The 14,287-nt window shown below is 64.5% G+C and overlaps 1 protein-coding gene across 1 annotated transcript; it reads left to right on the forward strand.

Moving 5' to 3' along the window:
- Positions 1-970: 970 nt before the first annotated feature.
- HIP1R (huntingtin interacting protein 1 related) lies at positions 971-13,945 on the forward strand. The gene is made up of 32 exons (XM_064521996.1): positions 971-1,191; positions 2,951-3,014; positions 3,509-3,651; positions 3,806-3,862; positions 3,996-4,076; positions 4,227-4,303; positions 4,645-4,706; positions 5,115-5,255; positions 5,406-5,463; positions 5,544-5,619; positions 5,706-5,855; positions 6,328-6,386; positions 6,455-6,527; positions 6,701-6,884; positions 6,974-7,062; positions 7,385-7,501; positions 7,956-8,057; positions 8,325-8,519; positions 8,646-8,793; positions 8,881-8,967; positions 9,159-9,266; positions 9,400-9,536; positions 9,870-9,980; positions 10,237-10,295; positions 10,683-10,713; positions 10,849-10,911; positions 11,486-11,586; positions 11,918-12,023; positions 12,146-12,269; positions 12,365-12,426; positions 12,519-12,728; positions 12,994-13,945. Exons 1-32 carry the CDS (start codon positions 1,099-1,101, stop codon positions 13,039-13,041), a joined length of 3,216 nt encoding a protein of 1,071 aa, XP_064378066.1. The 5' UTR covers positions 971-1,098; the 3' UTR covers positions 13,042-13,945.
- Positions 13,946-14,287: the final 342 nt, after the last annotated feature.

Raw genomic sequence — 14,287 nt, forward strand, 5'->3', positions numbered from 1 at the left:
TTCCCTGCAGTGAGGCTGTGCTGCTCGCTCTGGAGCCGCCCAGCTGCCGGTGCTGCGCGAGCTGAGCGAAACGGGTGCGTGGCCCCCCAGGAGAGATGCACGGCACTTCCTCGCGTCAGCTCTGCTTTCCGGCTTCGGCGTGTTCAGCGCTGCTGGAGAAACATGTTGAATTGCCCTTGTGAAGTTAGAATGGCAATGCTGTACTGTGAGGTTAAAGTCAGCATTTAAAACTGCTAAAGTGATGCAATAAGAAGACTTAAGCAGACTGGAAGACGAGCCCTCGGATTTAGCATTGTTGCTGTTCTGTGTTTGTTTTGCTGCTGTGTTTTTGCTTTGAATTCCTGCCTGGATGGTGCATCGCTGCCACGGCCCCCTCCCGCTCCAGTTCCCTGCGCTGCCAGTGCGCGGGGGACTTGCCGCTCAGAAATTAGAAGAAGCAGAGTATTGGGGTTAATTTGTTCAGGCATTAAGTGACTTGCAGAAAAACTGTGTTATCCACTGTGCTCTGAGCTGGTGCTGATGCTGAAGCTGCATGTATCGGCTCAGAAGGCTGCCTTATTTTTGGAAACATTGCACTGCAGGGAGTGCCCTTTCCATTGTATGGTTGTGCTGAATTACTATTAAATAAAGGAAAGCTGTTCCAGCGCAGCCTGCTCTCCCCAGGGACGGAGATGCCCTCTTCTACGTGGCTTCCCGAATGGAAGGCTAAGAAAGTGGGGAAGAAGCTCCGAGTCTCTTGAATATGTTGTGTGTGTATTTGCAGGGTGTATGTAGAGAAAGTTAAAGGAGGAGTCTTTACTATTAAGAGTAGAGAGTTACATTAACGGTGCGATAAACCATTGGTAGAACTAAAGTCCGGTAGAGCCGGGCTCGGCGCCGGGCACCTGCCGGGGCCGCCGCGGCCGGAGGTTCCCCGCCGCGCGGGGGGGGCGGGCGGGCGGGCGGCGCCGCGCAGGTGCCGGGCGCGGCCGCGGGGGGCGCCCTGGTGCCCGGCGGGCGCAGCGCGGCGCAGTGCGCGGCCGCGGGAGGCGGCGGGGCTGCGGGCGGCGCCGCTCGCTGCCTGCCCGGTGCCCGGTGCGCGGTGCGCGGTGCGCGGCCATGAACAGCATCAAGAACGTGCCGGCGCGGGTGCTGAGCCGCCGAGGCGGGCACAGCCTGGAGGCGGAGCGGGAGCAGTTCGACAAGAGCCAGGCGAGCGCTGGGGGGGGGCGGCGGTGGCACCGGACCGGCGCGGTGGGGGGGGTGGGGGGGGATCGGTTCCGCGGGCGGTGCTGCAGCCGGGCGGAGCGGGGTCTTGCCGGGGGGAGCCGCGCCGCCGCCGCCCCGTCGGTGCCCCCGGCGCTGAGCACGCGTCCCGGCCGCCGCCCGCCCCGCCGCTTCCTCCCGCGCCGCCGCCGCCGCGTGGGCGCCGGCCGGTCGCGACCCCCGTGGCCCGTGTCGCCGAGCGCGGCCCGGGCGCCGGGGACCGCCAGCCCCGGGGCAGCGGCGGCCTCCGCCGCCGCCGGGTAAACACGGGCGGGCAGGGAGAGGTGCGCGGCCGCGCCGGGGCCGGGGCCGCGGTGTCCCGTGTCCACCCTGTGTCCCCCCGTGTCCGCGCGGAGCGAGCAGAAGCGGCCCCGCGGCGGGGGGAGCCGCCGGGGGGGGCCGAGCCGCCCCGTCGGCGCCGCCGCCGCGAGCATCGCGCTCCCGGCGTCCGGGCCGGTGGCGGCTCTCCCGGCCCTGGCGCCTCCCCCGCGGCTCCCGCAGCGTTCTCCCCGCGGGGGCACCGCGAGCCCCTCTCCGGCCGCGTCCCGGGCTGACACGGCCCGTGTCGGGCGCTGCTGGGGACGGTGGAGGCTCGCGGGGTTGCGGAGCGGCCCGTGGTGCCAGCCCGGACACCGGTGCCCTCCCGGCGCGTCCTCCCACCGCTTCGGTTTCCCCTCGCAGGCGGCTCGGCCTCGTGCCGAAGCGGCCGCCGGCACATGGCCCCCTCCCGGGTCGGGCCTGGCCGCGGGGGTCTCCGGGCAGCCTAAAAGCAGGCGCTTCCTCGTCCGGCCCCGCTCCGCTTCCCCTTCCCCATCCCCATCCCCATCCCCGGGCCGGTTTCGCCCTGCTGAGTCCCGGCAAAGGCAGGCGGCAACGCGAGGCCTCGTGGGGCCGAGGCGCCGCTTTCGGCAGCGAACGGAGATCACTGGCTTTGGGGAGCAGCAAAAGAAAACTCGCCATTCCGGTTCCTACTGGACGCGTCTCCTTCAGTTGTCCAGCCGGGCAGCGCCGATAAATAATCGTGTCACCAGTGCTGCCGCGCGCTGGACGGCTGCCGGCCAGGCCGGGCCGGAGGCAGCGTTTTCCCTCCTCCCTCCGCCGGCTTTTGGCTGTTTTCCGCGTGGGTTTGCGCCCGGGGAGGGCAGGAGGTCTCGGCAAGAGCTGCCCCCTCCGCAGCACCCGCCGGGAGGTACCGCGAGTTGTTTTTTGGGTGCGATTTGGCTGCTTTAGGGGAGAGCAGGTTTCGGGAAGGGAGCGTCGCGAGGCCTCGTGGCCGGGCAGCGGGCGCGGGGGGCCGTGGGCGGCGACGCCGGCACCGTAATTACGGGCAGCCTGGAGAGAGAGGGTGGATGCAGCCCGCACGCTTCCTCGGGGCGCTTTGATCCCCGCTTTAGTCACCGGGTTGGTACGCGAGGGCTCGGCCCAGCCTGGACGCGCCGCGGCACCGGGGGCGGGAGGGCGACTGTCCCCGTCCCGCTCAGGCTCCTGCTCATCCAAAATGCCGGGCGGGGGGAAAAGCTCGTCCTGCAGCCCCGGCCGCTCGGCAGGACGAAGCCGCCCGGGGGGCTGCAGCCCGGGCTAGTGACGGCCCCAGCCCCGCTCCGTCCTGCCTGGGGCCGCAGAGGCCACGAGGGTGTCACAAAATGGGAGCATCGGTGCCCGGCCGGTGCCGCAGCAGGGACGGTGACACCGCTCTGCCCCGCAGGCCATCAGCATCAGCAAGGCCATCAACGCGCAGGAGGCGCCGGTGAAGGAGAAGCATGCCCGCAGTATCCTTTCCCCGGCCCCACTGCCAGTGGGACGCCGGCGCGGGGCTTCTGCTCGGTCGGGGCTGCCGGCTTGGGGGCTCCTCCGTCCTCGCGGCGGTGGTAGAAACGCGAAGAAGGGGCAAACGTGGTGAGGGGCCATCTCAACGTCTGCAGCAGGGAACTGCAGGGCGAGCTGGTGGGTCCTGGAGGGGAGAAGGTGCAACCAGAAAAGAATAAGTGGAAGGAGGAATAAATGGAAGGAGGAATAAATGGAAGGAGGAATAAATGGAAGGAGGAATAAATGGGATAAACGCAGGTGCAGCATCTCGGGGGTGGCCTACGTGGCTCAGGGCTGGGAGCACAGTCCCCTTTCTAACGTGACTTTTGGAGGACCAGGGTCCGTCCCCGCCGTGCCTGGGGGAGGAGGGTCTGGCCGAGGTGGGGACGTGGGATGAGGCACGTGGCCGGCGCGTCCTGCTCTCCGGCGTCTCCGGCGGGCCTTGACTCACGGGCAGGGATCATCCTGGGGACCCACCACGAGAAGGGCGCCTTCACCTTCTGGTCCTACGCCATCGGGCTGCCGCTGCCCAGCAGTGCCATCCTCAGCTGGAAGTTCTGCCACGTCCTGCACAAGGTGCTGCGCGATGGCCACCCCAACGTGAGTGTCCGCCGGAGCCGGGGCGCCCCGCGGCCGGTCCTTCCCCAGCGCCCTCGGCCTTTCGGGGGGTCGGGAAACGCCTCCCGGGCGGGTTTTCCGCCTCCTTGCCGGGAAAAGCGCTTTGCCCGTAGCAACCCCTGCTCTTGTCCCCCAGGTCCTGCAGGACTGCCAGAGGTATCGGAGCAACATCCGGGAGACGGGAGACCTCTGGGTAAGCCCGGAGGCCATCTGGGTCTTTTTTCCGAGTTTTCGGAGGAGGTGCCTGGTCCCCACGGGGGTTCGGGGCGTTTTGGGGGGGCTGCGCCCGCCGCACTGAGCAGTCCCCCCCGCCTCGCTGCCCCCAGGGCCACCTGCACGACAGGTACGGGCAGCTGGTGAGCATCTACGCCCGCCTCCTCCTCACCAAGATCTCCTTCCACATCAAGGTACGGCAGCCCCTTGCCCCAAAACACACTGGTGGCTGCACCCCATGTTCCCATGTCCCCGTGGTGCCCCGCGCTGCTGGCAGGCGGGGACGCGGGCAGACATGTCCCAAAATATTAGCAGCGTCTGCAGGGTTTTTCTTCTTTTGCAAGCACCCTGAGTTCCCCCCGGGCCTCGAAGTGACGGACGAGGTGCTGGAAAAGACGGCGGGGACCGACGTGAATAACATGTGAGCCGGGGAGGGAGATGCATGATGCAGAAAGGCTGGTCTTGTCCCGTGCACGAGATGCGCCCCGGGGGGGAAAGCAGCTGTCAGGGGCTGAAACCCCTCCTTGTCCGCCGGGATCGAGCCCCATGCGTGGTTTTTGGAGGCTTTTTGCTCTTAGAGCTGCAAGCGGGGCTGCAAGCGGGGCTGCAAGCTCCAGCGTCTCTGGGGACGGGGCACAGAGCTGGGAATCGCCGCGCCGTCCCGGCAGCGCGGCGGCCGAACGTGCCGAGCCCCGTGAATCCGCGGGGGAAAGGCCCCGGCGCGGGCAGAGCCGGCAGGTGACGGGGTGGTTTGTTCTGCAGCTTCCAGCTGACGGTGGAGCTGTTCGACTACCTGGACTGGGAGCTGAAGCTGTCGGAGTCGGGTGAGGCGGCCGGCCGCGCCGCCCCGGGCGCTTGAGCAACAGTTTCGCTCTTTGGCCGGGAATGGGGTTGCGGCCGCGGTTCTTCCTGCTCCGCCTCGGAGGAGACGCGGAGGCTTGGGCGATGGAGCCTCGGTGGGGAAATCCGGCTGGGAAACGACCCGCGGAGGTGGCCGCGGGGAAACGTTTGGGAAACGCCGGTTTTATTCCTTATTGATGCAGTTAATTCCCCGCCTTTCTGCCCCGCGAGCAGGGCATGGGGGCCAAGCGGGGTTTCGGCCGGGGGCTTCGGAGCCGGGGCGCGCGCTGGGGGTCCCGTCCCGACCCCCCGGCGGGATCAAACGCCGCGGAGCAAAGCCGGGGGCCGCGCGGGCGATCCCGTCGCCGTCCCTGTCCCTCTGCCCCCGGCAGTGTTCAGGCAGCTGAGCGCGGCGGCGGCCGTGTCGCAGATGTCGGCGGTGCAGTGCCGCCTGGCACCGCTCATCCAGGTCATCCAGGACTGCAGCCACCTCTACCACTACGCCGTCAAGCTCATGTTCAAGCTGCACTCGTGTGAGTCCCGCTCGCTTTGCACGCCGCCGCCTCCCCTGGGTGCAGCGCTCCCCCCCCCCCGGCCCCCCTCTCCCCGGCGGGCACGTCGCGCTGCTGCCGGCCCCGCAGCCCCGGCTGAGCCCCGCCGCCGCCTCTCCCCGCTCGCTGCAGGTCTGCCGGCCGACACGCTGCAGGGGCACCGCGACCGCTTCCACGAGCAGTTTCGCAGGTACCCGGGGGCCGGCGGGGCGCCCGGCAGCCCTCCCTCCTTCCTGGCTCCCCTTCGAGCGGCTATTCTCTCCTCTCCAGCCTCAAAAACTTCTTCAAGAGGGCGTCCGACATGCTGTACTTCAAGCGGCTCATCCAGATCCCCCGGCTGCCGGAGGTACCGCCGGCTTCGCCGTGGTGGGTGGCTCCCGCGGGGGTCCCCGGGACCCACGGAGACACGACCGCGTCCTCTCCTCCCGGCAGAGCCCCCCCAACTTCCTGCAGGCCTCTGCGCTGGCCGAGCACGTGAAGCCGGTGGTCGTCATCCCCGAGGAAGCCCCCGAGGACGAGGAGCCGGAGACGCTGATCGAGATTGGCACGGCCACTGCTGTGGAGCAGCTGGTGGGACAGGCGGTGAGACCCGGGTGGTGGGACCTGGGTGGTGGGATGGGCAGCGGGACCCATGGTGGGACCTGTGTGGTGGGACCTGTGGTGGGACCCATGGCGGGACCTAGGCAGTGAGACCCATGGTGGGACCTGCAGTGGGACCCGGGTGGTGGGATGGCTGGTGGGACCCAGGCAGTGGGACCTGTGGTGGGACGGGCAGTGGGACCTGGGTGGTGGGACCTGCGGTGAGACCCAGGTGGTGGGATGGGCGGTGGGACCCAGATGGTGGGATGGGCGGTGGGACCCATGGTGGGACCTGCAGTGGGACGCGGGTGGTGGGATGGGCGGTGGGACCTGCAGTGGGATGGCTGGTGGGACCCAGGCAGTGGGACCCAGGTGATGGGATGGGCAGTGGGATGCATGGTGGGACCTGCAGTGGGACCCGGGTGGTGGGACCTGGGCGGTGGGGGGCTTACCTGGTGCCTTCTGCCTTCTCCAGGTCACCTCAGATATATTCGAGCAAACCTTCAGGCCACCCAACGGCATCCGCGATGACAGGTAAGGGGGGACGGTGGTGGCAGGGGCGGCCGGCTGCAGCGCGGGGGTGAACCCACCTCTCTCGGCAGGGACGCGCAGATCGAGAGCCTGAAGAAGGAGGTGGACATGCTTCGCGCGGAGATGGAGAAAATGAAACTGGAGGTAAAGCCCTGCGGGGGACGAGCCCGGCGCGCGGTCTCTGCCGGTGCCTGGACCAGGCTCCCGGTGGCCCAGGCGGCGGAGAGGTCTCTGGCGCGTCTCGTGGCCGCTTCGCCCGGCTGGGCCGTGCGAAGCCGTCGCAGGGCGGGTGCCTGACGCCGGGACCCCGCGCGCAGGCGCAGCGCTACGTCACGCAGCTCAAGGCGCAGGTGAACAGCCTGGAGGGCGAGGTGGAGGAGCAGCGCAAGCAGAAGCAGAAGGCGCTGGTGGACAACGAGCAGCTGCGGGACGAGCTGGAGCGGCTGCAGCGGGCCAAGCAGGACGGCGACCGCTCGCAGCGCCTCTACCTCGAAGCCGAAAGTAGGCGAAGGCTCGGGTCCGCGGAGGACGCAGCCCGGGGCGCTCGGGAAGCGCCGGGGCGGCCGCTGACGGTCCCCTTGCCCCGGCAGGGAAAGCCAGCGCCACGGAGCTGCGCTACGCCAAGCTGAAGGAGAAGCACAGCGAGCTCATCAACACGCACGCCGAGCTGCTGAGGAAGGTGCGCCGGGGGCCGTGGCCGGGCAGGGACCGGCCGCTGCGGTTCTCCCTCCGTCCCCCCTGGGGCGGCTTCTGCGTGTCCAGCCTGAGCCCTCTCGGTCCCTCCCCGGGGTCGGTTCCCGACCCCAGGGACCCTCTTTGGCCTTGAATCCGCCCACCCCTGGTTGGCGTTTGGGGGATGGATGCCGTGAGAAAGGCGATCTCCAAAATATCGCCCACTGGCCGAATCGGGATTGAAGGAGTCACAAAATGGTTCTCCCGCGTGGGTTACCTGCTCTGAGCCCCTCCGAGAGGCCGGTGACACGCGTGTGTCTCCCGCGCAGAACGCCGACACCGCCAAGCAGCTGACGGTCACCCAGCAGAGCCAGGAGGAGGTGGCACGCGTCAAGGAGCAGCTGGCCTTCCAGGTGGAGCAGGTGAAGCGCGAGTCGGAGATGAAGGTGAGCCTGCCCTCCCCGGCCCGGGCTCCCGGCAGCGCCGCGGAGAGCACGGAGCGTTGCGCAGCCCCCAAAATGGGGTCAGGATACGGAATTTGGACCCTGCAAATAGCGTGCTTTCAGGGATGCTCATTGGTTTCAATCTGTCCTAATCCAGGCAAGAGCTACGCTTGCGTTGTTTAATGGGTGCCCTGCCTCTGGGTGGTATTCAATGCATGCTTCATCCCCTGTTTGTCCGGACCCGCCGTTCCTTCCCCCGAAACACCGCGGTCCAAACGTGTGGGTTGGGGTGCCGTGGCTCCCTGGGGGCTGCTTTCCTGCACCCCCTGCCCTGCGGAAACGAGCCCTTTCGGGCGTCCCCCAAAACCCCCAGCCACCCCTGCTGAGCGTGGGGCCGCGGCGCTGCTCGGGCCGCTGCTTGGGCCGCTCAGCCCCGCGCGCTGCTGTGCGCTTGCAGCTGGAAGACCAGAGCCTGCAGCTGGAGCAGCTGCGGCAGGAGCTGGAGGCCCGGAAGGAGGAGCTGAGCCAGGCCCAGCAGTCCCTCAGCCACGCCAAGCAGGTACGCGGGGACGCCGGCGGGGACGCGGCACGGCCGGCCGCGCGTGGGGACGCGGTGCGGGTGCACTCCCGCCTCTGCCGAGGCAGCGCTCGAAGCCCCGGGAGCCCCTGCAGCGGGCACCTCCAGCCATCTCGCAGCAGCACGGCGCGTCCCCGAGCCCCATCCCAGCCCCGTGGTGCCGGCCGCTGCGTCACGAGCTGGGCACGTCCTCAGCCCCCCACGCCGTGCGGGGCGGCCGGCGCGCGAGGCTGAGGCGGGTCTCCGCAGGCGGGCTCGGAGCTGGGCGCCCGGGTGGAGGCCCTGCAGGAGGAGAAGGAGCTGCTGCGGCGCTCGGCGAGCGAGAAGGAGTGCGAGCTGCTGGCAGCGCAGGGGCTGCTCCGGGAGCAAGAGCTGCAGCAGAGCCGGGAGGCCGAGCGGGCCGCCGGCGAGGTCCGCGAGCTGCACGGGCGGCTGCTGGAGAAGGTAGAGCGAAGCGCATGGACACACTTGGCTTGCACCCCATGGTGACAGCATCCAGGAGGGCGGTGGGAGCCGGGGCGCCCGGTTTCTCCTAATCCCGTTCGTGATGTGGCCCTGTGCGCCCCGCAGAGCAACCAGGAGCAGCGCCTGCAGCAGAAGCTGCTGGACGAGCAGTTCGGCGTCTTGCAGGAGGCCGTGCGGGAGGCCGCCGCCGTCGTGCGGGACGCGGTGGCCAAGCTGGACGACCCGCTGCACATCTGCTGCACCAGCTCCCCAGGTAGGCAGCCGCTTCGACCGCCATCGCGTCACCTTCCGGAGAAGGGAAGCGGCCTGAAGCCCTTCCCCGGCCCCCGTGTCGTTGCAGATTACCTGCTCAGCCGGGCGCAGGCGGCCCTGGAGTCCACCAGCGCCCTGGAGAAGGGGCACGCGCGCTACGTGGCCACCGCCGCAGGTACGCGCCGGCCCGCCCCGACCTCGCTTGCGTTTGCATCGGGCTTCGCTTTTGCCAGTGGTTTAAATACAAAGTGGGGAGGGCTAATACCGATGTTTCTGAGGTCTTGCACTGGTTTTTGAGCACCCTCGAGGGGGTTTTCTGCAGCCTGCGGGCTGGCGGCGCCTGACCCCAATGCTCCCGTCGCGCAGATGCCACCGGGCTGGTGGGGGCCTTGGCCCTCTTCTCGCACCTCACCGCCGACACCATCGTGAACGGCAGCGCCACGTCCCGCCTGGCTCCCCCGGACCACGCCGACCGTGAGTGAGAAATCGCCCGCGGAGCTCGCCCTCACCGCTGGGGCCCCACATGGGATCCCCCCGCGCCGCCGGTCGGGGGGTTCCCGCCACCGTCGGTCCTGGACACCCGGCACCGACCCTTCCTCTCCGCCAGGGCTGACGGAGACCTGCCGCGACTGCGGCCAGCGGAGCCTCGACTACCTGGGCGAGCTGACGGACCGGCAGTCGCTGAGCCGGGCCGAGCTGGCGGGCGTCCGGACGGCACTCCAGGGCATCCTCCAGCTGGCCCAGGTAGGAGCCTTAATGCAGTGCAGTATAAAACCTCCCAACTTTGAGATTTGGAAGCCCCTATTAGTCTTTTCCATGAAAATCCTATTTAGAGACCAGCAGCTCTGCCGAGTCCTTTGGAGACCTGCACACATCGTACCTCTGCCGTCCTGGTGACATCTGCCGCGTGGTGGCAGTAGACGTGCTCCATCCCAGCTGTGTGCAGAACGCTAGTCTTGTAGTCTTATTTATTTGGGAGGAAGAGAGGAGTCTAATACCTTGTTTGGGTTTTATTCCTTATAAACACTCTTCTCTTCTCTCCCTCGGCTCATTGCTGTCTCCTGCCCCCTTCGGCAGGAGCTGAGACCCAAGAGCTTGGACATCAAGCAAGAGGAGCTGGGGGACATGGTTGAGAAGGAGATGGCCTCTACCTCGGCAGCTATCGAAGATGCTGTTAGGCGGATAGAGGTGAGGTGAAGCTGTTGGGCTGGTGTGTTTTAACCCTCAGTGTGTGCCGTTGGGCAGAGGCAGTGACCAGCTGGCGACTTACGGCGCCCGTCCATGACAGGGTTCTGAGATGTCTCAGGCTGCCAAAGAGGCAAAACAGTGAGCCCTGGGGGAAAAATTTCCTTTTATCCCCCAGTGTCTCCTTTTTTCCGCCTCTAGCATGCCTAGTTATTGCCGTGACGTGGCATTGAACTCTTCCTCTTGCATGTCCCTACAGGAGATGATGAGTCAGGCCAGGAACGAAAGCTCTGGTGTCCAGCTCGAGGTGAACGAGAGGTGAGCAAAGAGGGTTAACGCAGGCAGGCTTGGCCAGCCTGCGACACCGTCGTGTCTGCATGGCTGTAAAACAGCGCTGGCAAATCGTGCTTGTGCAGCATGTCCGTTACATGGTGGCTATAAAAGTATGTCCTTCTCATACCTGCTGGTCTGTGTTTTGCCCCAAAGCCTCACTTGATATCTGGTGCTGCATCTTCTTGATGCTGAACGTCCAAGCCACTTGACCATGGCTTCTCTTTCTCCATTACCTTCCGTGTGCTTCTGCAGAGCAACCTGCACGCTGGCTGGTCTCCGCAGAAAGCCCTTTTTCTAACTCGGGCCAAAGTCTTCCTTTCCTGAACATGGTGTCAGAGGATGCTAAATACTTTTCTCTTTGTTTTTCTGCAGAATCCTGAACTCCTGCACAGACCTGATGAAGGTCAGTACTGCAGACACTGGGCTTGTTCTCAGAGGAGCAAAAACTGTGCAAAACTCTAACTCATCACTGTTGGCAAGATCAACCCAACAGTATAAATCCCTGGCAAACACCAGAATCCGTTTTTCTTCAATCCAGGCAATTCGACTTCTTGTAATGACATCCACAAGCTTGCAGAAGGAGATAGTAGAAAGTGGCCGGGTAAGTCCTCCCCTCCACTCTTCCCTGTGCACTGGTGTGAAATATGGGAGGATTTTGCGTGATTTGCAGAAACATCAGCTGAATTTCACATTTTCTGGTGTTAGTGGTACTGTGGGAAACCTTGATGGAGACACATAGCTCCATGCTGAGCAGATCCTGCTCTTGCCTTTACAAAGCTTTGTCCATCTCAAGATGATGGCCAAGAGTCCTGCCTGCTTTAAACCAAATTGGCAGACTCGGGGCTCTAAAGTGAGGCTTTTCAACCCAAATTTGAGCAGACCCGTAAAAGCAGCTCGTGGAGCACTGAGGTGTGCCCCTGCCATTGCTTTCTGGCTCAGTTTTCCAAGTCTTTTGGCTTTGGAAAGTTCCTGCTGGTGCTGTGGGTCCGTACCGCTGCGGCCCTGCACCGGCAGTCCTGCGTCTTGCAGGACCGAATCCAGGGAGTAAAACCCACTGATGTAACTAACCTACTGAAACTGGTTCTAATGTGTGGATTGTTATATTCGTGCCTATTCGGAGATGAGCGTTAGAGGCCTCGTGGCTAACCCGGGCCTTCATGTCCTCGTGACGACAGGGGGCAGCAACGACGCAGGAGTTTTACGCCAAGAACTCGCGCTGGACCGAGGGGCTGATCTCGGCCTCCAAGGCGGTGGGCTGGGGCGCCACGCAGCTCGTGTAGGTACCGGCCGCCTCCGGCCCCGCGCGGCGCCCGCGGCCCGGCCCGTGTCCCTGCGGGGCAACGCGGGGCTCGCTGGGACGGGCGATACGAACCTTTGAAGGTCTCGTGGGCTTCGCCACGGGTGTGCGAGCCTGCTTTGATGTTTTACAGCCCAAATTTCAGGCTCGGGGTGGGGGGGGAGGGTTGAGTGGTTTGGTCCGTAAATGAGCTCTAATTACGGACAAAGCCGTTTCCAAGGCCGGCGTGGCGGGAGGCGGGTCGCTCGCCCCGGGGCCCTCGCCCGCGGCAAGCGCCTCCCGCACCGCCCCGCTTCCCACCCGCCCCCAGGGAGGCGGCGGACCGCGTCGTGCTGCGCACGGGCAAGTACGAGGAGCTCATCGTCTGCTCCCACGAGATCGCCGCCAGCACCGCCCAGCTGGTGGCTGCCTCCAAGGTACCTCCGCGCTCCCCGGCGGGGGCCATCCCCGCCCGCGGCCATCGCGCCCGCGTCAGGCCGCGAGCCGCCCGCGCCGGCGCCCGCCGTGACATGGCGGCGGCGTCCCCTGCTCCTCGCAGGTGAAAGCCGACAAGAGCAGCAGGAACTTGGGCAAGCTGCAGGAGTGCTCGCGGGGCGTCAACGAGATGGCCGCCAACGTGGTGGCCTCCACCAGGTCAGGCCAGGAGCAGATCGAGGAGAAAGGTGAGATTCGGCGAAGCCGGGGCGGCGCGGCTGGGTTTGGGCGGGAAGCCGCGTCGTTCGCCGCCATGTTGTTCACCGCCGCCTCTTCCCCACAGACACCATGGACTTCTCGGGCATGTCGCTCATCAAGCTGAAGAAGGAGGAGATGGAGGCGCAGGTAAGGCCTCCCCGTTCCCGCCGAGCGCTGGAGGGGGGGCGAAAACACCCCCCCGGGTGCCACCGGGGCTGAGGCGGCTGCTCGCGGCGCAGGTGAAGGTGCTGGAGCTGGAGAAGCGGCTGGAGGGGGAGCGCCTGCGCCTGGGCGAGCTGCGGCGGCGGCACTACGCCCTGGCCGGCGGCTGCGGCGGGGACGATGACGAGGGCGACGAGGCCAAGCCGGCGCCGGCGCCCCGCCGGGGCATCCTGAAGAAGCCGCCGCTGGCCCAGAAACCCGGACAGCGGCAGAAGCAGGACGGCGAGGTAGGGCCTGCTGGCACCGCTGTGCCTGTGCGTACAGACGTGTGGAGAGAGATGTATGTATGTATATAAAAATATATTTTAAAAAATATATAATATACTTTATATACAAAAATACATGAATGTATAACACATGCAATATATAAGTTACATATAAAATACATATAAATATATAGAATTGTATAAAATATGTATATAATGTATGAATATGTATAAAATGCACATAAATATATATTTATATGTTTTTCCTTCCCTTTTCTCATTCCAGCTGGAGCAAGATGCCGGCCTTTTCCAGGCTCACGTCGCAAACTTCTAGGAGGGAGAGGAGCCAGCGCCGCGGGCGGCTGGGTCTGCCTTCCTCCGCCACGCGCCGCTCCTCGCCGCCGGCCCGTCCGGGTCGGAGGGGTCCCTGGGCCTCGGTGCCGCCACGCTCTTACGTCTGTGTTTTAAACAGATAGCGCCGGGGCTGGTGCTCGTCCTGCCTTCGCGGGGCTCCCGCCACCCCGGGGGGATCGCGGGGTTTGGGGGTTTTTACACCGATTCCTAGCAGCAGGACAGCCGGGCTCCTCGCAGCTGCGGCAGCAGGGCCGGGACGCGCCGGTCCGCTCGTGGCCTCTCGGAGCAGCTCTCCCTCTTTAATTTAACTTGGGGTTGGTTTGGGTTGATTTTTTTTTTTTCCTAATTTTATCAGCACTAGGACTTCTCAGTCAATGTAGCTCTCTACTGTACTGCTCGGGTTCCTTTTAAAGAAATGTGAAATGTTTTTAAAGTAGGGAATTTTTTGATCTTTTCTTGCGACTGTTTTTTTAATTACCCTTTTTCAGCCTGAGGAATAACTTTGTTTCTGCGTGGGATCGGTTCTCAAAGGCGAGGGACAATTTAGCTTTACCTGGCGCAAGGAGCAGGGCTTTTATAAGGGAAAGAAAAAGCAGTTACTAGCACACACTGGCAATAAGGATACAAACATTTTTTTTCTTTTCTATTTTTTATTACTACAGCAGTGTCAGGGGATCATTTCCATTATGTTTTATATTTAAGATAATTAGTAGAATTAAATATAACTGTGGCCTATGCGAGCCATGGGATATTAAAAGTCGAAACGTCTGCAGCAATAAGGAATTAGTGTCTGGAAGAGACACTTGGGTCTAAGAAAAATACTGTATCTTCTCTTTGAACTACTACCAAGCCGTAGATTATTAAAGCAGCATATTTAAAATACACTTTTTGCCGTGTTTGGTCGGAGCAGTTGGGTTGGCGTCGCGTGTCTCACGGCCGGGGGGGATCTGAGCCAGCGCGGTGGTGAGCGGGGCCGGGGACAGCCATGTGCCACACGGAAATGGAAAATACGGGCGGGGGGGTTGCATTAACCCCCCTCTCCTCTGGCTGGAGAAGGGCCGGGTGCCACCAGGGAGCTGTCCCCAAATAGCTCCCAAAGGGGGGAGTGGACCGTCCCCACTAGTCCCAGCCATCGGCTCGCTGTGTGCCCTAACCTGCTCTAATCCCACCGGGTGCTCGAGGTTGGAAGGGATCTCTGGAGACCATCTAGGCCAACCCCCCTGCTC

This window comes from Dromaius novaehollandiae, chromosome 17 (genome assembly GCF_036370855.1).
Source record: "Dromaius novaehollandiae isolate bDroNov1 chromosome 17, bDroNov1.hap1, whole genome shotgun sequence".
Classification (NCBI taxonomy): Eukaryota; Metazoa; Chordata; class Aves; order Casuariiformes; family Dromaiidae; genus Dromaius; species Dromaius novaehollandiae.